The sequence below is a fragment of the Panicum virgatum genome, chromosome 3K, assembly GCF_016808335.1.
Source record: "Panicum virgatum strain AP13 chromosome 3K, P.virgatum_v5, whole genome shotgun sequence".
Taxonomy (NCBI): Eukaryota; Viridiplantae; Streptophyta; class Magnoliopsida; order Poales; family Poaceae; genus Panicum; species Panicum virgatum.
The window spans coordinates 6,581,983-6,604,990 of NC_053138.1; the positions used below are offsets into that span (position 1 = coordinate 6,581,983).

Below are 23,008 nucleotides of genomic sequence, written 5' to 3' on the forward strand. Positions count from 1 at the left end.
AAAAAAGTAAAAAGTATCTGAATTCCAAATATTGAGAGGCACGGCAGAACTCGATAAGCGCTGTAGTCGCTCACCAGCTGGTAGTGCAGTCATTCCCTCACTGTCTAGCAGCTCGCGAACGACAATGAAATCACGGTGACCATTCTCAAGGCCAAAACGCAAGATATGTTTTCTATTTTTTTAGGGTATTGTTACGGCTACTGATCAGTGATATCCGACAACCAATCTGGTAGACTAATCATCATTGATATAAAACAATAACCATTGATGCAAGCCAAGTAATATATGATATAGAAATAGAACAGCAGATAGCTCCTATGCAGCTATGCTCAGCCGCCGTCTTGGCTAGCGACTGGTTAGGAAGGGCTCAAGGACTCAACACCACCGCCTCCTGCACCTCCTCCATCACGTAGTCATCGAAATCTGTCCACACATCGTCGAAACACATGATATCAGCTGAAGGAAAACCTGGGTGCACACCAACAGCATTTCTCATCGCAGACAGTGCAGCACTTCGATTGGATTCCTTGGCACCTCTGCCCCCAATACGCGCAGAGAACTCCCTGAGGCCTGCTAGATGCTCGATGCCAGCGGGTGCAGCGCCATGCCTGTCCCATCCTGACGCGTTGAAATACATCTCCAGCACTTGAAGCCCGGGCATTGCCCCTTCCTCAAAGATTAGATGTGAGACTCTGCTACACCCGATCTCGAAGTGCTTCAGTACAGAGAATCCAGTTCTGCAGATGACCATGTCCTCTCTGGGAGTTGCTTGAATCTTCACCCGGAGGCTGGCGAGGGAGGGTAGCTGTGCAAGCATTCTGATGTCCTCTCTAAGCATCTCCTTGACCAAGAGTTCAAGGCTGTGGAGGCTATGGAGTTGTCCAATCCACTTGGGAACCCTCGAATGCCAGCCCCAGTTTGTCACGAATCTCTGGAGGAGGAGGGGAGCAGTAGAGAGTGAACTTAATTCATCCAAGCAACCATCATGCTTGATGCGTAGGTGTCTGAGATCGCAGAGCTTTTCAAGGGAAGAGCCCAAAGCATCCATTGACTGTCTTGCTGCCGCCTCACCTGACTCTGAAGAGGACTGTCTTATATGGTTGAACTGTAGCTGAAGATCCCTCAAATTGGTGAGGTCACCGATTTCTGTGATGGTGTCTGTTGAGCTCATGAGCAATTGGCAAAATCTCAGCGTGCGTATGGATTTCATGCTACCAATGCCTCGGGGCAAACTTATCCCACCATTAACGATCAGGTGCAGCAACCGGTGCAGATGAACCACATCCGCTGGAAGTTGAACCTTATATGCTTCGATTTCAAATGTTTCCAACTGTTGGAATCCTGAAATCTTGCTTGATAGCTCTATTCTACCATTATTCACAACTTTTAGATACCTTAGTTGGAACAAAGAACACATTCCTGTGAGGTCCATCGTCATCCGCTCAGGGCTTGAAAATTCCAGATTCAAAACCCGCAAATGCTTGAACTCCGCTAAAGGAGGTATGTAAGTCGATGTGCCAAATCTGGTGAATGCTCTTACATGTGAGAGTGGAATGGATCCAAGTGATTTTCCATCTATGGCACCATTCAAATGAAGGGATAGTCGACGAACTTTGTTAAGCATTCCACTAATGTCTTGTATGTCATCACTTGCAGTGACAAAATTCTCTTCTCTACACCTGTGTATAATGAGATCAAGCATCATATCATGCACCCTACAGGACAGTACATCGTTGTTACTATCTGTATGTGCTGGTTGAATAATGCTCCTGTTGACAATCTCATTGAAATAGCCCACTGCAATATCCTCTGGATCTTGCCCAGGTGCTTTGCTTATGAAACCTTGAGCAACCCATTGTCTGATTAAATCATTCTTGCTGATTGTGTGATCCTCTGGATACATGCCCAAATATAGCACGCATGTCTTCAAGCAATGAGGAAGATTTGTGTAGCTCAGACTCAGTATCTGTCGCATTCCTTCCAAGGTGGGATTCAGTTCAAGGCTGCAACCCAAAGAATTTAGTGTGTGCTCCCATTGCTCCTTGTTCAGTTTGTTCTGTTGAGTAGCCAAATGGCTAGATAGAGTGATAATTGCAAGGGGCAAGCCACCGCATCTTTTCAAAATACTAGTTGAAACTTCTTCCAAATACGAAGGACACGTATCCTCTGAACCAAATATCCTTTTGAAAAACAACCTCCTAGCGTCTTCAGTGCCAAGTGCCTTCATCTTATAAACATATTCGTAGTCATTGGAGCAGCATGCTGTAGCGACTGCCTCGATTCGTGTAGTTGCAATCACTCTGCTACCATTCTTGTTTTGTGGAAGGGCGCATCTAATAATACTCCTTGCTGTTGCATCCCATATATCATCAATTACAATGAAGTATCTGTCCAATAATTTCATTCACAGCATGACAAGAATTAGCCAAACATAGACTACATAAAAGCATCTCACTTTCTACTAGTAGATTTTAGAATGTCAAGACTGCTAGAAAGACTATCGTGCAAACTCTTGAAGTGTTGTACCTGAAGTTCGCATGCAAAGACTGGATCCTAAATTAAATAGTCTATCAACTCGTGCTCCCACACGGACTAGTTAGAGATATCTAATAATTATCTATCTCACGTTCTCTTTAACCAATTAAATATTCTAATATAATATTGTAAAGATACATATTTATCATTATGTAATTGAAATAAATATGATAGGTTTAGTTACTAACAATTTTTTTCTCACTTTGCATCACACCTCCATATATGTTTGATATGTATTTAATTGAACACTTTTTTGAGCTATGCGAACAACATAAAAATTGATATTCTTATATCTTCTCTTATACAATATATGATGACACACACATTATGGTTAGTATTTTTACATAAATAATATATTAATAATGATAGAAATAGTAATTTAGAATTTTATATTGATGCATTTTACGATTTTATTATAATAATATAATTTTGATTCAGATTTGGGGTTTGTTTTAAATTTTTATTATGACATCATTGCATAATATATACAAAAATTTAGGGTGTTATTTGATATTATTTTATAATGGCATAAGTAGGCAATTTACATGAAGATTAGATGGTTACTTTAGATTATTTTTTATAACGGCAGAGGTGGGTAATTTAGATACATGTTTAGGGGTTACTTTAGTCTATTTTCATAATGGAAAATATTAATAATTTATTAGAAAAAGATAACAGATTCAATGGCTATTATGATTAGAGTTGATGAATTGTTGGCCGGATGTTTCTGATTTTTATGAGAATTTATAGAATTTCTTTATTTTTTTAGACTGTCCACCTAGGATTCTAAGTGGCTTCACCTGTAAGATTCAAAAGGAGCCTCCAATTAGTTATAGTAAGATAAAATTAGCGCCTAAGTAAATTGCGATGCAACTATAACCGAACAATGAGCTACTAGCATCAACATGATAGATTTTTTCCCTACACAATATTAGTAGCAATTACTCTAGAGCAAACTCATTTAAAGATTAGCATACCTCTTTTCTTTAAGGAAATTGTTAAGTGTGTTGATGAGTTCATCCACATCCCATATTTCCATGTCGGTGTTCTCTGGGGCTGCATATCCAACTTGAGAGAGTACCTTCCTCAAAACCTTCCATATGTTTGGCTTCTGGGACACAGGAACAAAGCTCCGACACTGGTACTGCCCCTCTAACTTGAGAAAAATCTCGTTTGCAAGAGTAGTTTTACCAAGACCTCCAAATCCCATGATAGAGATCACCTTAAGTGGATCATCGTCTTCGCCCATCATCAACTGAATGAGCTCATCCCTTGGCCCTTCGATGCCTACCAGGCGCGCTAGTCTCCGTGTAGAGCGCCAGCATGCGAGGATCTATGCTTGCGCCGTCCTGTTGCTTGGAGGTGGCGTCGTCGTCAACCTTGTACCTCTTACGGCGCTCGCTCACCTCCTCAGCAAGTCTCTTGAGGCCTCGGAACTCCCTTGTGATCTGATGGCGAGCCTTGATCGATGTCAGCAAACTCAGGCACCTGTCGATGAGCCCCTTAAAGCCTTGTGTCTTGCTGCAGCTGCTGGACTGATCCTGCTCCACCCGAAGCATGAACTCGTCAACGCTATCGTCGATGTCGTAGGACAGCTCGCGCACCTCCTTCATCCAGCACTTGGCTTGCTCGTTGGGATTCTGCGTGCCTGACATGTCCTTGAGGAACGCGTACATGTTGTCGAGCTCGGATCGAAGGGATCTGACCTCCCTCTTGGCTTCTTTGAGTAGCTTGTACTTGTCGGTCAGCAAATCACCCAGCTTCCCAAGGAGGGACTCCATGGCGCCATGGGATGCGCTCACCATCGCTGCCTTTCCTTGATTCTGACGTACTGTTGCTCTCGATCAATCGAGCTACAGGCCACGCCCAATTCAGAGATCAAGGAAAGACCATCTCTTACCATGTGTCTGTGTTCAAAGGAGATAAGGTGTGGAATGGAGCAGCTACAAAGCGTGCAGCTTTTCTTTGGAGTGCATTATTTGACGCCACGCACTCGGACCGGATTCGCATTTGTGTGTGCGGTTGACGCTAGCAAACAGAACTTGACATGACAGGTCACTTGCGATTAACACATCTGGGTTTGGTTTAACAAATCGTTTCTTTAATGCAATCGTTGTAGGAATAGACAGGAACATACAATGGACAACCGCACCTTCTTCTTACCGGGTCGAGTTGGTAGTGTACCATGAATAATCTAAGAAAATTTGATAATAAAAAAATTACTTACTGGTAGCGACATATAGTTTCACACCTATTCTCCGGTCCACACTTACTACTAAAACAAGTACACTCTTTATTCTCGATATCAATATTGTTTTTTTAAGGCACTCGATAGCAATATCATGGGGCACGTACTTAAAAGAATAAAAGTAATTAACAAACTCTCATGGTCCTATTTACTTACATGCACCAGCTACAACAATGACGAAGTTAGCCGAGCAGAGCACGGCGTTCGGAAGAAAAGGACAGGTGTGGCAGAACAAGTTTGAATTATACTAGTTCGAGTCCACTAAACATCTAAAAGCATCTCAACCAGTATAATTATTGGTTCTTCGGGTAACATCCCGATATAGCCACTGAATATCGAATCGTAACTCAAGTATACATTCCGTACGAAATCGAGTCAGAGATACAACAATCCCACAATATTTTACATCATATAGATAAAGATGTAATTTACATTAGAGGTTTTACAGAAATTAAGTGTAAAAGAGAAGTTCTGCAGCGGAAAGGTAAAATACTACTGTACACAAACGTCGTAGGGTAGATATTATGATAAGCCCAAACATGACACCATTCAGCAAAGTCATCGCTGGTCGAAGATGGTTCCCATTCCATAGACCAGCCAATAGGTAAAGCACTAGACCAAGTCAAATTAGAGTTTGGCTCTTTAGAAGTCATACCTGAAAACTAGGGCTGGAAAAAAAGCTCGCGGCTCGTGAGCCGGCTCGGGCTCGGAGCGGCTCAGCTCGGCTCGAAGCGGCTCGCAAGCCTGGAACGAGCCGAGCCGAGTCTCTTTTCTCGGCTCGCTAAAATGCCGAGCCGAGCTAGCTCGCTCTGGCTCGCGAGCTGAGCCACCTATGGACCACTTGTTAATTGTCATGTAATTTAAGATGTTTTCTCTTGATTTTACCTTGTTGTGGCTATGGTTCTGTTAAAATCTTGATATGGTACTGTTAAAATCTTTATGTGGTACTGTTAAAATCTTGATGTGGTTGCACTCTTGTATGTGATCTGTGAACTGTGATGCAAATATGCAATAACTAGCTGCGGCTCGCGAGCCGGCTCGCTAGCCGATAACGAGCCGAGCCGAGCCTCTTTCAACGGCTCGTGAAATTACCGAGCCGAGCCAGGCTCGGCTCGCTGGATGACCGAGCCGCGGCGAGCCGAGCCTTGTTTCCAGCCCTACTGAAAACATTATCACAAGCAAGACTGAGTATACTAATACTCAGCAAGGCTGACCCGACTAAGGGTATAGCATAACCCTTTAATTAGACATGCAAGGTCTGTGAAGGCTCTGGAGTTTATTTTGCTGAAAAGCAAAAAAGAGTAAGTCCTTAGTTTCAAATTTTAGCTTTTAAATTCTAGTTGGATTAACCAGTCTAAGTTTGCACCTAACTATACAAGCAAGGTCGAGAAATTATTTGCATCCAACAAGATTGAGTATCATTTTTGTTTCACTTTTACTCTATGTGGCAAAGAGATTAAGCAGTCTCAAAATCCGTGAGAGGCGGAACAGTTCGAACCGAATTTCAATCCTTGCAAGATAAACCTAACACACACGCTTGAAGCACTGTTGAGTCACTCATAAGCAACCGTTGGCTTCTCATTCCGGTTCATGGATCAGAACCACTCTCCCCGAGTACAGCGAACAGTCCACATCCTGTACTCTCGTAGTGATGCATCATAATTTAACTTCCAACATAAATTAACTTCCTATCTCTAAGAGAGAGTGGGAGGTATGTCCATTTGCCAAGCTGATCAGTTACTAGGCTTGCCGCTTACCCATAATTCACGACATGTGGCTAGTACTTTCAAACGCTTAATCAACACTACCACACACTGCGGCCTTATCAAAATTAATCAACACAGACTGATTTCAAATGAAGCTTGTAACCAAATCCATCCATGATCCTTATAGTGATTGCAGAAAGTAAACAATCAATTCCTATAAGCTCGCGAGTGACAGACTCGACTTTTACCGGTCCTATTAGCATAGCAACTATTCCGACTCAGATCTAGTGTTCAATCAATAGGTACCTAGAATTATGTATCTAAGGTTTTCATTCAACTTCAATAACTTAAATGCACAAATAAATAATAACTATAAGTTGCGTAATTTAAAATAATAGGATTATACACCGAGGCTTGCCTGTAGTAGCGTCTATAAAGTCAATGGACTTTGGGTCTTCCGAATCAAAGTTCGGGGCTTCACTTAATTTAACAACGTTGATCTGAGCTTCGAAGAAATTCCCGTCTGATTCTTGGATGAGCTCGTATGTTCCATCGGTTAATGAGGTTGTTTCTATATGCAATGCAATAATTTGAATTTAGTGAAGTGCTTGAGTATAGCTTTTCTTCACTAAAGAGTTGAAAACCAATAAAGATTAAACTTAATAGTTTTATTTTACTGGGTAATGGTTTATGGAGTAAAAAGGAACACAAAGAATTACATAAATTAACATGAAAAAGGGGTTTTTGTTTTAAAGAAAATAAACCACATAAAGGTTTGTAATTAAATTTTTTAAGTTATAAACAAAACATTGAGAAGAAAAATTTTAAAAGCATGGGTTAAAATCCACTAATGGTTTTTGAAAATATTTTGCAAAACTTGACATGTTTTAAAGCATACATGGTTCAAGGTTCATTTAAAACATAACTTTAGAACAAAGGATACAAAAGAAAAGAGCTAAATCTAATCATATTTTTAAAATTAAATACACAAAGATTTAGCAAAACTTCATAACATCAAACTTGTAAAGCTAATTACAAGGAAAACAACAAAATTGGTTTGGCATTTTTTTAATTTTTTTTATACATTTTTTTAGGAATTTTTGAAGTTCACTGAAAAAGAAAAGAAAAGGAAATGGATCTTTTACATAAAGGACCCTGGAAAGAATTTGGGGCTTGCAATCAGGCCCTTGGCCCGAGTCAGAACAGGGAAAGGGATTGTCCGGCCGATTCCGGCAGCATGGGTCGCCAGCGGCGAGGGGGAAATGGCCAGGGAGCATTAGGGAACCGAGGCGAACCTCTTGACGTGCCTTGGTGGGGTGTGGAGTGGCCGGAGAGGCTTGTCGGCGACGAGGCAGGTCGCGGCGGCGGGTGAGCTCGACGACGATGGTGCTCGGGTAGAGGGACGGCGGGATTGAAGGGCTAGCGAGCTTCACTAGGGCACGGTGAAGCTTGCTGAGGGGTCAGGGTGGCTGGGTTAACACTGTGGTGGTGGATCGACGACGGGCAGAGGTCGCCGGCGATGATGAAGAGGTGGTGGTCGTGTACACCGGTGATAGAGCTCGACTGGGCCTTTTATAGGCCGAGGATGGGAAAGATAAGCCTGAGGAGGAGCTCATGGATGAGCTCGACGGAAGAATTGGCGAATTTGGTGACGGCGGCGTGTTCTGGTGGGCAGCCGGCGGTGTGGCATGAGGGGAAAAGCTCGGGTCGATGTGGCACAAGACAATGGTGACCGCAGAGGCGGTTCAGGGTGCGGTGGTGCGTGTTCACGACGCGTGGGGCGGCTGGATAGAAGAAATCAGAGTGGCGAAGTGTTTTTCCATGGCGGTGTGCTCGCCGGTGAAGGAAAATCAGGGGCGGGGTTTGGCGGCATGGCGTGGCGAGGGGAGGAAGGGCCAGCAGAGGAGGGGAGTGGGGCCAGGGGAAGCAGGGAGGGGCGGGTGGCAGGCCAGAGGCGGCGCAGTCGGCCGGTGGGCAGAGAAATCCGGTGGCGATAGCGGTCTGCCCTGTTTCCAAGCCGTCGGGAGGTTGAAGATGGACTGGGGGACTTGGTTGTAAATGCAGAAAAGTTCAGGGGGCTATCTGTAAAATAAAAATTCCGTTGATTTAGGGCTCAAATGAAAAAGTGCCCAAAATGAAAATTGTTCAGTTTTTCAAGAAAACCCTTCAAAATTTTGAAATTACTCCCTAAGTTAAAACTTTTTGCAAAAAGAGGCTAGTAATTTTGTATAATTACAAATATGCCCTTAATTTGCATTGATAATTTTTTACTATCAAACAAAGCTAGACACACAATTGCTCATATGACCTTCTGTTCTAATAGGTAGACACCTGAGGTGTCACAACAGGGGGGATGGGGAGGAAGCTTGCTAACAGTACACGGAGAGTTACACAAGACACAAATTGCCAGTGGCACCAGGTGACAGGTGAGGAGCAGCCTGACGACCAGCTGGGTTGGGGGGGGGGGGGGGGCTGTGATCCCGAAGGGACATGTGATCGAGCAAGAGGGGAGGGGAGGGCAGAGCCGGATCGCGTCCAACGCCATGCGATTCTGTGCCTTCAAAATGACCCAGATCATGGCAACTGAACACTAGTTTCAAACGCACAGAAATTGGCAATTGTCCGACTCTTATTTCTCTGCTCTCTCTTTACTGTGCGCACTTGCTATTTTGTAATTAGCTCCCTCAGTAGTGTATGGTAACATAACTTTATGGTATTCTCAAAAGGAAAAACTGCTATTGACGCCTTCTCCTGTTCTAAACTCATTAAAATGGAGTTATGTACAGAAGAGACTGGAGACAAAGCATGTAGAAAACGTTAACAAGTAGTATAAGTATTGAAAACAACACAGCAAGATTGTGGTCAACAAGGGAACAAAGTCAAAATGCAATATCTTCATAAACATACCAGAAAAATCTAAAATATAGATATTTGCCAGCGTGAAGATTCTTATTGTGATAGATCCAGCCTGCATCAAAACTTATGTCTACTTAGCTTAGCATCACTCAAATAGTTCATCCACCTTAGATTCCATCTTGATTTTTCGCAGTTTTCTATAATATTAGCATAAATGTACAGCGAGGAACTAACCTGAATTGGGTAACGCGACCTGGATGGTAGCCTTGTACAGCAGAAGAATGAATTGGTAGTTAAAAATCAAGCTTGTCATTTTTCGCAACAACACTGTATTGATCAAATCCCCTATGATGTCAAATCAAGCAGTTCTTAAAGAATCTAGCTGCTTCTCTAGCCTCAACTTTGTGGGATCATTCAGCGCACCGCTCACAGCTTTCTCCCATCCACTTGACTCCAAAGCATTCACCTTCGCTAGCTGGCACAACACTAACTCCACTAATGTCTTGTATGTCACAGTGACAAAATTCTCTTCTCTGCACTTGTGTATAATGAGATCAAACATCATATCATGCACCCTACAGGACAGTACATCGTTGTTACTCTCTGTATGTGCTGGTTGAATAATGCTCCTGTTGACAATCTCATTGAAATCACCCACTGCAATATCGTTTGGATCTTGCCCAGGTGCTTTCTTTATGAAACCTTGAGCCAACCCATTGTCTGGTTAAATCATTCTTGCTGACTGTGTGATCCTCTGGATACATGCCCAAATATAGTACGCATGTCTTCAAGCAATGAGGAAGATTTGTGTAACTCAGACTCAGTATCGGTCGCATTCCTTCCAAGGTGGGATTCAGTTCAAGTCTGCAAACCAAAGAATTTAGTGTGTGCTCCCATTGCTCCTTGTTCAGTTTGTTCTGATGAGTAGCCAAATGGCTGGATACAGTGATAATTGCAAGAGGCAAGCCACCACATATTCTCAAAATACTAGTTGAAACTTCTTCCAAATACGAAGGACACGTATCCTCTGAACCAAATATCCTTTTGAAAAACAACCTCCTAGCGTCTTCAGTGCCAAGTGCCTTCATCTTATGTACAGCGAGGAACTAACCTGAATCGGGCCAGGTCGCCTTGTACAGCTGATGAATGAATTGGTAGTTAAGAACCAAGCTTGTCATTTTTCGCAACAACTCTGTATTGATGTCAAATCAAGCAGTTCTTAAAGAATCTAGCTGCTTCTCTAGCCTCAACTTTGTGGGATCATTCAGCGCACCGCTCACAGCTTTCTCCCATCCACTTGATTCCAAAGCATTCACCTTCGCTAGCCGGCACAACACTGACTCCAGCAATGCCGCATCTCCTTCCCTCTCAATCCCCTGAACAAACTTGCTCACACCATCCTTGCTTGGTGCAAAACCCTTGAAAACCATCTCATTCAAAACCTGATCTGCCTCAAGAAACTCCCCAGCAGCACACATTCCATCGAAGAGCATTCTGTAGGTAACCACATCCGGAGGGCACCCCCGCCTCGGCATATCCTCGACCAATTCAGCAGCATCATGCCACCGCCCCAACTTGCACAGACCCGCAACCAGCGTATTATAGGTCACCGCATCTGCCTTGCACCCACTCTTCTTCATGTCGTCAAGCACTGCAAATGCAGCACTTGGATCCCTCTCATCCTCCCAGAAGCCTGCGACCATTGCATTGTACACCACTGTATCAGCCACAATCCCCCTCCCCCTCATCTCCTCCAGCAAGCCATTTACCTCACCCTTCCTCCCCACCCGGAACAATGCCCGCACAAGTGTCGCATATGCACCTGAATCCAACACAGGTTCTGCATTCCCCGCCATCTCTTCCTTGAGCCTCACCGCGGCATCCACATCTCCTTTCTCACAGAGCCCCTTCATCAGACTCGCATACACAAAAGCATTTGGCGACACGTTGTGCCGCCTGACCATCACCTCCTTCACCTCGAATGCGTCTTCCAGCTGCCCGGCGTCGCACAACGCGGCGACAACGGTGCCGAACGTGACGACGGTCGGCGCGATGCCCCGGTGCAGCATTTCATCGAACAGGTGTCGCGCGTGCTCGAGGGAGCCCGAGGCGGCGGCGACTCGCATGAGGATGTTATAGGTGCACGCGTCGGGCGGGATCCTGGCGTCGCGGCAGACCGCGAGGAGGTCGCGGAGCGGGGCGCGGCAGGCGACCAGGGCGTGGAGGAGGGTGTTGAGCGCCCGGGCGGTGCGGGGCTCGGGGAAGGCCGGGTGCGCGAAGGCGCGGCGCGCGGCGGCGGGGAGGCGGGCGCGGCCGTAGGCGGAGATGACGCGGCAGAGGAGCAGCTCGCGGGGACGGGGGCCCGGGGATGAGGAGGCGAGGCGGGAGAGGACGGACTCCATGGCCGGGAAGAGGCGCGCGGCGGCGAGCTTGGAGATGATGAGGTCGTAGCAGCGGAGGGAGTAGCGGAACGGCGCCGAGGACGGTGGGGCGGCGGAGGTAGGGGGTTGAGGAAGAGGCGCAGCGCGGCCGCGGGGTCCGGCTCGCGGCGGAGGGCGGCGGCGAGGTGGTAGGACGAGAACTTCTTCATCTTCCCAGTCCCAGCCATGGCGGCCTGGAACGGGGAACACGTGACGTCATCTTTGCCGTCGCAGAATAGTAACTCACTAGCCCTGGGCCCTGGCCTGGCCCAGATAAAGATACAGGGTATCGAGGGGAGGCCCATCCTGATTTCCATTCAATTGGGCCATCTCCAGTTTTCACCACTTCGGCCTGCTTGCCTTGGGGGGTCGTCGTCGCATTGGGGGCGATTCGATTGGAGTCGAGTCGTCGGAGAGGGAGCTGCGGCGGCGCGTGCGCGGAGGAGGAGGAGGGATGGAGGCGACTGTGGAGGACCTGAGCGCGGCGTACGACGAGTTCGTGGCGGCGGCGGCGGCGGCGGCGGTGGTGGAGGCCCGCGCGCAGACGGGCGGGGAGAAGACGGCGGCCACGGACGCCGCGCTCGAGGCCTTCAAGCAGCGCTGGGAGCTCTTCCGCGTCGCCTGCGACCACGCCGAGGAGCTCGTCGAGTCCATCCGCCAGCGCATCGGCTCCGAGTGCCTCGTCGACGAGGCCACGGGATCCGCCTCCTCCGGATCCGGGCCCGCCGCCCCCGGCATCAAGCCCATCAGCGCCGTCCGCCTCGAGCAGATGAGCAAGGCCGTCCGCTGGCTCGTCATCGAGCTCCAGCACGGAGCAGGAGGCGCCTCCGCCCCGGGGGCCGCCGGCAGTGGCGGTGCCGCCACCCCCAACGCCGGCGCCGGCCCGGGCCCCGGTGGGCAGCACCCCGAGGATGGAGGCCAGTAGTAGGTATGGGGTTGCTGAGTTAACCAGTTGTGTAGTCCTTCAGGAATGAACTCGTAGCATCTCTCCTCCTTCTAAGAGAAGACAATGTGTTTAGATCTCCTGAGTTACAGGCGTTAGAGCTTGCGATCACTAGCATGGGACCTGATAATGCCCTGCGGTGTTCATATTTTGAAGAACTGAACCAAGTTGCTTGTACTTTGCTGGCTGTTTTTCCCTTCCCATTATGAGATAATACAGTATGAACTAGTCACACATAGTGTGCATGGTGACTAATTCTTGCCCAGGTTGATTTCGCTTAGGGCACGTTTAGTTTCTTGGGTTTCTTTGCCTACTAGCTTGGTATAAGACAAACACCGTGTTCGGCTGTTCGGCTGCTGCTCAAGCCATTTCTTCCTCACATTATTTCAGCTCCAGCTCCAGCCAGGTAACAGTGTTTTTCTCTCATACCATTCCAGCTCCAGCCTGCCGGCCGAACGCAGTGAAATTTTGTGAGGAGAGAACCAATTGGTCACTCCCTTAGTTAAAAGCAGGTAAATTCTTGCTTGCTTGGCTCAAATTCAGACTACTGGCTTGTCCTCCAGCCTTGCTAGGCAAGACTATACAAGCAGACATGGATGGCAAGAGGACCAAGCACGACCTTTACAATCAGAAACTCTGCTGGGGGATTCTGTTATTTCGAATTTTAACGAGCCCCAAATGTTCTGGGTATCACCCTGTGGGCTGTGTGGTCTGTGCAAAGTTTACGAGAGATGTAGGAACTTGTTATGTTTTTTCAATCCGAACCGTCTTTCATTTATGAATAAATTGCGTGTAAATCTATTTAAGCATCATGTCAAGGTGTATATTTTGATAGCCAAGTACCCTGTTTATGTACATTAGCCCCTAGATGGCTAGATCGCAATTCAACATTGTGAGTCCATCACATACATGAGACATGCAGTACTCAAATAACTTTGATGTCCTGCAAATAGTTGGAACGTGGAACTTAGCTGTCCAACATCTTGCCCTACGTATTGCAGCCTACAGAATTGAGATATTGTGGCGGAACCGCCAAATTAAAACTCTAATTAAGCGTAATGGCCGTCATTTGAACACATCGGGTGCATTAGGTTAACGGCTTAATTTGGCGATCCTTTCTCAACCCACGGCCCGATCGAAACATCACATGTAGTCCCACGCGAAGGTGGGCGCAGATGGTACAAGCACGGCATAATACTTGAAAATATAAACTCCATGAAACGAAACAATAAGTTTTACAATCCGAGTTCAATTATATGCAATTAATTTACAAAACTTTACAATAGATGGTCTGAAATTCGAAATCAAAAGATCCTACATCTATTCTAACTATCACCAGTTCTGAGCCTTCTCGACCGGTCGGACCGGTTCACCCAACCGGTCGGACCGGTCGGCTCCATGCTGCCGACTCCACCGGTCAGACCGGTCCCACGGACCGGTCGGACCGGTCTACGCAAAACAGAACAGCTGCACACTCAGCCCACAAGTGTACAACTCGACAGCACCCTAACATAAGGGTCTCTCTCCACCACTTCCCATCCCTCTGCATCTCTGCGGATGAATTTAATGCAGCAGGGGCAGAAATCGACGTCCGGGTGTCCTGAAATAATAATTGTGGTAACAAACCCTGAGTGTACTAATTTTCAGCAAGGCTTACCCGATCAGTGGGTATAACTTAGCCCACATATCTAGACATGCAAATCTTTCTGGCTGGTGGTTATTTTTGCAGAAAGAGCGACTAAAGTAATTCCTTACTTCCCTTATTTAGCTCCAGGTTCTATATAAATGAACTCTCATCTAATATTTGCATAGACCCACTATAGCAATCATGGTGATGCAAGCAAAAATAATTCAATGTGCTCAATATTTTATATAAATATACATAACTCACATTCTAACATTTTGCTACGATGCAGCAAAGAGATCAAGACCCTCATGACCGCGAGACACGGCGAATCGATCCGATTTAACCATGCAAGGTGGACCTAACCAACACGGCACGTAAAAGCCCCATCGGACTCCACGCACCAACCATTCCCCTCCCCGCCTCGAACTACAGGAATCAGCCCAACGACATATGGTCAGCCGAGCTCAACGTAAGACCACCAAAAGTAAACATATGCATCCCAATTCTCCGCGACTACTCGACTCGCCCCAGGAGTTGGGTGCGGGTTCCTGTACTTTCGAAGCAAAGCAGTACTCGGCTTACCGGTTTCGACTACCTCCTACTCCCGGCATGCGGTTAGTATAATTCAATCCCCGATCAGCACTGCCACAACGACCGGTCCTTAATCGACACGGACGGGGCTAAGACACCCAGGAACCCTGTCCTGCTGTCAAACCTAATACCATCATCCCCGCCCGGTCTCACATCTCCATAACCATTTCAATCCATTTCTCAAATACTGAAGTACAAAGATAATAATGTATCTCGCGAGTAACCAGCAATTACTCGGCTTCTAAAGTTTCTTGTATCTCGCGAGTGACACGAAGCCACCCGACTTCTACCGGACTTATTTAGCCTAGCACCGCTATCGACCTAGACTTACTAGTAAACTCAAGGAAACCTAGGGATCATGCAGCTAGGACATGCACAATCCCTAATACGTAATGCACAAGTAATAGATAAAATAGATACATAGTGAATCATAATTTAAAATAGTAGGACATGCACCGGAGCTTGCCTTGCGTCTGCTGCTCAACACTGGGGTGAGTTGGGCCTTGGGCCGACTCCCCGCGAACCTCCTCCTGTGGGGCTTGCCCTTGCGGCTCTTGTGGCTCCGCAACCACCTCGTATACGACCTCCTCCGCCGCGGCTGCTACACGTATGCATATGCATATGACATGAGAATGCGTGCATGACTTATAAAAATTACTAGCAACTAATAGCCAAAATAATTTCTAACCGATTGTACCCACTACCCCGACTTTACACCCTCTCAGCCAACCCCCACCGGTCAGACCGGTCCATCCGACCGGTTAGACCGGTCACACTAACCCAGCCGCATCATCGGTCAGACCGGTCCCAACCATAACAGAAGCTAGAATCCATGACGCGACGAAAATCGTCCACCAATTCTAAACACCTTCTAGGACCTAGTTCAGTGATACACTAGGACGTATTTGACCGGAGGGAATCGATTACAACCATTTAGAACGAGAGATCGAGCCAAACCCTTGTTTACCTTGAGGTGAGCCCTCCCCTACACCAAGAACTTGAATCCAAGTGACTCAAGGAAGGAACACAGGGAGTTGATGATCCTCCACGCCGATTTGATGCTTCCCCGGCCTTGGAATCCGATGGAGAGGAAGGATTTGGGTTCTAGGGTTTGGGTGAGAGTGAGAGGGGGAGCTCGGGCAGGAGCCGAGCTAGGCACGGGGAGGGTGAGGGAAAGGGTGGGGAGAAGAGAGAGTGTGATTTAAATGCTGTGAGGCCCAACCCGACCAACTCGGGTTAGACCGGTCAGACCGGTCGCCCGTACCGGTCAGACCGGTCCGGGTTGAACTGGCCCAGGGCTGACAGAAACAAGTTTTGGTGCTTCGTCGCGTGATTTGAAACTAATGACCGGAGATTAATTTAACTACTAGTGGATTAACATCTGAGTGTTACAGATATCTTCCTACATAACTCTTACACAGAGGCAGCAGGATGCACACGACCAAGGGTTAATAGGGGGAGCACAAAATGTTTGACACAATGATGCGTCAGAAAGCATGCTAGAAAATTCAGTAACTACAATTATACTGCATATCTTCTCCTACGCATAAAGACCAAATTTAAACAGATGGATCCATGATCCGAATGTGTCCCCTCCAGCAATGAAACTAACCGATACTTGTAGAATGGTATTTACCATTGATTAGGTCCTTGAGGAAATCTAATCAAGCAAATCTTGTAGAAGCTACTCCCTCCGTTTCAAATTATAAGTCATTCCAAGAATCTTGGAGAGTCAAACCATCTCAAAGTTTGACCAAAATTATAGAGAGAAATATAAAGATTTATGACATCAAATAGATGCATTATGAAAATATAGCTAACAAAAAATCTAATGATACTTAATTGATATCATAAATGTTATTATTTTGTCATATAAATTTGGTCAAACTTGAAAAACTTTAACTCTCCAAGATTCTTAGAATGACTTATAATTTGGAACGGAGGGAGTAGCTGCTTCTCAATACTCAGCTCTGCAGGATCATCCAGCGCACCACTCACAGCTTTCTCCCATCCACTTGACTCCAAAGCACTCACCTTTGCCAGTTGGCACAGCACCGACTCCAGCAATACTGCATCTCCTTCCTTCTGAATCCCCTCAACAAACTTGCTCGCACCATCCTTGCTCGGTGCAAAACCCTTGGAAACCATCTAAGACAGAACCCGGTTTGCCTCGTGAAACTCACCCGCAGAACACAATCCATCAAAGAGCATTCTGTAGGTCACCACATCCGGAGGGCGGCATGTCTTCAACCAATTCCTTCGCGTCCCGCCACTGCCCCGACTTGCACAGACCCGCAACCAACGTATTGTAGGTCACCGCAACCGGCTTGCACCCACACTTCTGCATTTCATCAAGCACAGCAAATGCAGCACTGGGATCCCTCTCGTCCTCGCAAAAGCCTGCGATCATCGCATTGTACACCACCCTGTCCCTATGAGGCACAATCCCCCTCCCCTTCATCTCTTCCAGCAATCCATCCACCTCACCTTTGCGCCCTGCCCGGAACAATGCTCGTACAAGTGCCCCATACACGGCTGAATTTTGCAAGAGTTCTGGTTTGCCCGCCATCTCATCCTTGAGCCTCACCGCGGCATCCACCTCCCCTCTCTGGCATAGCCCCTTGACGAGGCTGGCGTAGACATGGGCATTTGGAGACACCTCGTGCTGCCTGACCATGGCATCCTTCACCTTGAATGCCTCTTCCAGGTGTCCGGCGTCGCACAGCGCGGCGACAATGGTGCCGAACGTGTCGACAGTCGGCGCGATGCCCAGGCGCAGCATTTCGTCGAACAGGCGGCGCGTGTGCTCGAGGGAGCCCGACGCCGCCGCCGCGCGCATGAGGATGTTGTAGGTGCCCGCGTTGGCCGGGATCCCGGCGTCGCGGCAGACGGCGAGGAGGTCGGGGAGCGGGGAGCGGCAGTCGAGCAGGGCGTGGAGGAGGGTGTTGAGGGCGTGCGCGCTGCGGGGCTCGGGGAAGGCCGGGTGCGCGAAGGCGCGGCGCGCGGCGGCGGGGAGGCGGGCGCGGCCGTAGGCGGAGACGACGCGGCAGAGGAGGTTCTCGCGGGGCCCGGCGCCGTGGGAGGCGTCGGGGGGCGGGAGGCGGGAGAGGACGGACTCCATGGCGGGGAAGAGTCGCGCGGCGGCGAGCTTGGAGATGATGAGGTCGTAGCAGCGGAAGCATTGGCGGAATAGGGAGGACCGCGTGGCGCTCGGCGGGTTGAGGAAGAGGCGGAGCGCGGCGTCCGGGTCCGGCTCCTGGCGGAGGGCGGCGGTGAGGTTGCACGAGCACGACGACAACTTCTTGCCGGCCATGGCGGCGGCCTCCGGCGCTAGGGTGTACGCCGTACGCGTGCCCGGTTCTGCACGACGTGTCTCCAAATGCGAGCAGCTTTTTTATTTTTATATTTTTAAATAACATTTTTTCAAAAATATATTTCCGGTTTCACATTTTACAGTTTTATACCCCTACCGGGCCGCCCGGCAGGGGGCCTACCGCCCGGCAGGGGTGGCAGGGACCTACATGTAAATAAACATACTTTTTTTTGCGCGGAGGCCCCTGGCGGGAGCCTGCCGCCCTCCTGCTGGGCCGCAGGCAGCCCGCCCGCCCGCCCGGCAAGGGGGCGGCAGGCTCCCCCCAAATATAAAAGCTGAGCCCCTTCCCTCGCACACTTATTTCCTGTCCACGAGATCCAGAGAGGGGAGAGGGAGAGAGGAGGGGTGAGGGAGGTAATTTCACCAGTGAAGCCTTGCCGGATTTTGAATCCGAACCGCAGTTAACCAATATTTCTCAACTATTATAGACTTGTTTCTAAAATAATTATGAATTAGAATAGATTTAGTTTTTGGATAGTGAAATATAGAATAGTAAACTTAGAATGACAGTATTTTATTGCTATTGCAGCATAAGGCAATGGCTGCCTCCAATTCTGTTGGATTTTCATGGATCGAAGAAAAATCTAGTATAATTCTTGAGATCATGACACATCTTGTAATCAGTAAGAAGTTGGATCCATTAGCGGATGGTACGATAGAGATGGTGTTGTCCAAATTAGTAGAGTCTAAAGATTTCACATTGTTTCGAGGTATTACAACGCAAGATGTAAAGGGACACCTGCTAGAACGCCGTAAGATGTATATGAGGGTTTGTGAACTAGCTAATCATCCTAATGTTATTGGTTTCGCACAAAGTACTTCAACGATATGGATGCGGTCAGAGGTGTATGAGATGCACATCAAGGTAACTATCATTCGGATCTAATATCTATAGTCATTTGTAATTCATATTCCGTAAATTTTAAAATTATTGTGTAATTATATGCAAGGATTACCCCGAGGACACGGAGGTGATTAACAAATCAATACCAAATTTTCGTAAATTGGTATGTATCTTTGGTGGACTCATGCCGCAAACAAGACGAAGGAGGCGTGGAAGATCTTCGGGTGATAGTACTTGGCCTCCGCAATCACATAGAACCGGAGGTTCGTCAAGTCAAACTGCACCACCTCCAGCACCAAGTTCTGTTAACTGGGATGACGACCTAGATGACTTCATGCCCCCCCAAACCATGGTCTCCAAGACCTGATGTTCCTCCCATTGTACATAAAAGTAGAACCATAAAAGAGAGAAAGGAAAAGTCAAGAGGTTCATCAAGTCAAACTGCACCACCTCCAGCACCAAGTTCTGTTAACTGGGATGACGACCTAGATGACTATAGCCTCCAAAAAATGACATGATGTGTATCATATGGTGTTATGGTGTTGATCGATCTAGATTGTGAAGTAAATTGATCGGTCTAGATTGGTTACCTGCGGTTCGGATCCAAAATCCGGCAGGGCTTCGCCGGTGGAATTACCTCCGTCACCCCTCCTCTCTACCTCTCCCCTCTATGGATCTCGTGGGCAGGAAATGAGGGTGTGAGGAAAGAGACTCAGCTTTTATATCGGGGGGCTGCCTGCCACCCCTCCACCGGGCGGGCGGGCTGCCTGCCACCTCTCCACCGGGCGGCAGGCTCCCGCCAGGGGACTCCGCGCAAAAAAAAATTATATTTATTTACATGTAGGTTCCTGCCTCCCCCTGCCGGGCGGTAGAGATATAAAACTGTAAAATGTGAAACCGAAAATATATTTCTGTAAAAAATATTTTTAAAAATATAAAAATAAAAAAGCCGCCCAAATGCGATACACGGAAATTGGGCTCCTCATGCATGGCGGAGCCCTCAATTTGGGCCAGCTCGATTGATTGAGCCCAGTTTACTGGGCTGAAAAGAAGATATCTCATACTTGGCCCGTTTGGATGTTGGCGATTTCATCCCGGATGTCAACGATTTTTTGGGGTAAAAATGTCGTCGTGGATAGTAATTAAGAGAGCAAACAAAGGAAGAGTAAACTGTAAGAAAAGTAGTAGGGATTATGTGCTCAACGTTATCCAGCTCCTAATCATCACATGGCATGGTTTAACCTTTACGAGACTACTCATGTTTTGTGATCTTGCAGCGGTGTGTTTATTTACTCAATTGATGGCACTTATGCAGGCCTTGTCGACCAAATCATGCCAACAAAATTATTGCTTTTCACAGACCGCAGGTGGTAACAAAGGCATCCGGATCTTGACACTACTATGTACTACTGTTTACGGCAACTGGCCACCCCGACCTGATTTCACTAGAGAATTTGTTTGCTCTCATGATATGTATTTTCTATAAGATAGAATCGATATTCGAGTGGGACTCTCTACAAATCGAAATTAAAAAAAATATTTATTTTTTAGGGAATTTCACTGAACAATGAGGCTATTTATAAGAAACAACCTGGTGCCGCACTTATTTCCGATAAAAATGATCAAGATAGCATTTTTCATCATTAATATTCCTTTTAACATTTGCAATCTCATAACTTGAATATGCTATTTTCCGGTTATTATATCCAGAAATACGGTTTTTGAAGTGCAAAAACAAAAGCTTGCACAATAAAAATCCTGTTCTGTTCAATCACGATCTGAGATGGACCCATCCAAAGGCACGCCATTACGCTCCACGCATGCATACATCATGTCAATTGTTGTTGTAGGAAAAAGAATAAACAATAATAAAAAAAATTACCACGAAATATTATGGGAAAAATATTCAGAAAGGTACAAAAATATCCTAAGAAAATATTATATTGAAAGTGTCTCGATTACTGAGAACATGTGAATGTCATGTTCCGAAAGGTAGAATTAAAGGAAATTAAAGCAAAACAAATTAAAAGGGTGGCGGTGCCACTCCCAAAGCCCAAGTGCCCAACAACTCCTGTCCATGGAGTTGATATGGAGATGACAGAGAGCAGATAACAAGTTTACATCCACTCCACGCAAATCAGGAGGCCACTCACCATCACCGGCTGCTTTTTATCTTTTCTTTTCTTTTCTTTTCACGTGGATTATATATACTACTAGTATTTGTATAAATTACACACAATCTTTATCGACGTCGATGACTTCGAAGTACTTGCCGCTGTCGAAAGGAAGCCCCGAGCGACGGGGGAGCGGAGGCGGTCGTCGGCGGCAGCGGTCGGGTGGACGGGGGAGCGAACGCAGCAAATCATCGAATCGATCAGGAAACGAATGGTCATCTTTTTCTTTTTCTTTAAACAGATATTCATCTCACTATTTTAAAATTATGAATTTACCCTTTTACCCTTGATTAAAAAATAACTACAAAAAAGAAATTGTCATGGAATTTCTAATTCTCTAAACTTTGGAGGTATTGGGAACCGCGGGGAGGCAATACGACATCTATGGGCCCATCGACCATAGACACAACCAACGCCTCCCGACGCCTCCCAATGCTTACCTTCAATTGGGCCCACAAATCATAGACATATGAAATATCTCCCAACACCTCCCCAAGCATTGTAAAAAAATTCTATGAATTTATGTATATACTTATCTGTACCGCGGATATGATTGATGTATGCAAATGCTTGCCACGCGCTTGTATACTACAACACATGTGCATGCCCTCGAATTCATGTTCCATTTCCAAAAGGTCCCCCCGAGGAGCCGTGATTTGCCAGCAAAAAGGGTGGTGCGCGATCGAGGCACAAGTCGCACAACGCACGAACACGTACGTGCGACAGTATGTGCACTGCGTCATAAAAGCATGGTTGTGCGAAGGAATCGTGGAGTCTTTGGATCCAGATCGCCTTCTACATTTTTCTCCCTTTCATTTCTTGCTAGCCGTGCACAGTGCCCACCATGGCAGCAAATGCAGCCGTGGACATGGAGGTGTATGATGAGCTGATGAGCACCAATGGCGATGAAGGCACGGTGAAATGTACAGGCGGCAGCGGTACCAACCCTAAACGATCAGATCTCGTGGGGTTCGGTCGGTTTTACCGTCCGCAAGCAGAAACGTACTGTGAAGGACTTGCATTATTGTTAATTTTTGGTTTAGCAACAAACCGTACGTTTGTTCAGAAAAGAAAACCCATCAATGGCAAATTGGCAATAGTTCCTGCGGCACGGGTTCGCTGAACCTGTGGCAGAAAGAGAGCAGACATTATTGTGCGGCTGTCATGGGTGTTGCCCATCGTCCAGTCAGGTCGCCGGCGATGCCCTCGCCAATCGGTATGTATGAACATGAGGAGCATGGGCGGTGGCCGGAGACGCCGCAATGTGGACTGTGGATGGACAGACGACGAGCTGTTACTGAGAGGCGCCGTGCACAGCGCATGACTGCGATGCTGATCCGATTCCGATCCTTCACCATGAACACGATGATGACTGCAGCATGCACGACACCAGCCCAGGAGGAACAGGATCCCGCGACGAAGAATGACGACGATGTGGTAAAATACTAAAATGACATTTCTAAAAAAAAATGGTAAAATGGCATAAAAAATCCAGTGAGGATGCTGCCATCGCACGTGATTTCTGATCGTCCCGCCCTGCGTTTTCAGCAGCAGCATGCACTGCAGAAGTGCAGATGCAGAGGGAGGCCAGTGCTATGTTTAGATTCGAAAAATGGTGGTAAAAAGAATCACATCGGACACTGTAACACTTTTCGTTTGTTTGTGATAATTGTTGTCCTATTGTGATCTAA

At 46.9% G+C, this 23,008-nt stretch overlaps 2 protein-coding genes and 3 pseudogenes across 2 annotated transcripts; 1 reads left to right on the top strand and 4 right to left on the bottom strand.

Moving 5' to 3' along the window:
- Nucleotides 1-211: 211 nt before the first annotated feature.
- LOC120697127 (disease resistance protein RGA5-like) lies at nucleotides 212-3,141 on the bottom strand. Its single transcript, XM_039980257.1, has one exon. It carries the CDS (start codon nucleotides 2,402-2,404, stop codon nucleotides 368-370), a length of 2,037 nt encoding a protein of 678 aa, XP_039836191.1. The 5' UTR covers nucleotides 2,405-3,141; the 3' UTR covers nucleotides 212-367.
- LOC120697128 lies at nucleotides 212-12,115 on the bottom strand (annotated as a pseudogene).
- LOC120700535 lies at nucleotides 3,215-4,379 on the bottom strand (annotated as a pseudogene).
- Nucleotides 12,116-12,155: 40 nt separating the features above from the next.
- Nucleotides 12,156-12,963, top strand: LOC120697130 (mediator of RNA polymerase II transcription subunit 32-like). The gene has a single exon (XM_039980258.1). It carries the CDS (start codon nucleotides 12,220-12,222, stop codon nucleotides 12,688-12,690), a length of 471 nt encoding a protein of 156 aa, XP_039836192.1. The 5' UTR covers nucleotides 12,156-12,219; the 3' UTR covers nucleotides 12,691-12,963.
- A 3,796-nt stretch (nucleotides 12,964-16,759) lies between these two features.
- LOC120697131 lies at nucleotides 16,760-18,287 on the bottom strand (annotated as a pseudogene).
- Nucleotides 18,288-23,008: the final 4,721 nt, after the last annotated feature.

What these genes read in the sequence shown, in the direction of transcription:
- LOC120697127 (XM_039980257.1), bottom strand. Translation starts at nt 2,404, where the DNA reads ATGAAATTATTGGACAGATACTTCATTGTAATTGATGATATATGGGAT.
- LOC120697130 (XM_039980258.1), top strand. Translation starts at nt 12,220, where the DNA reads ATGGAGGCGACTGTGGAGGACCTGAGCGCGGCGTACGACGAGTTCGTG.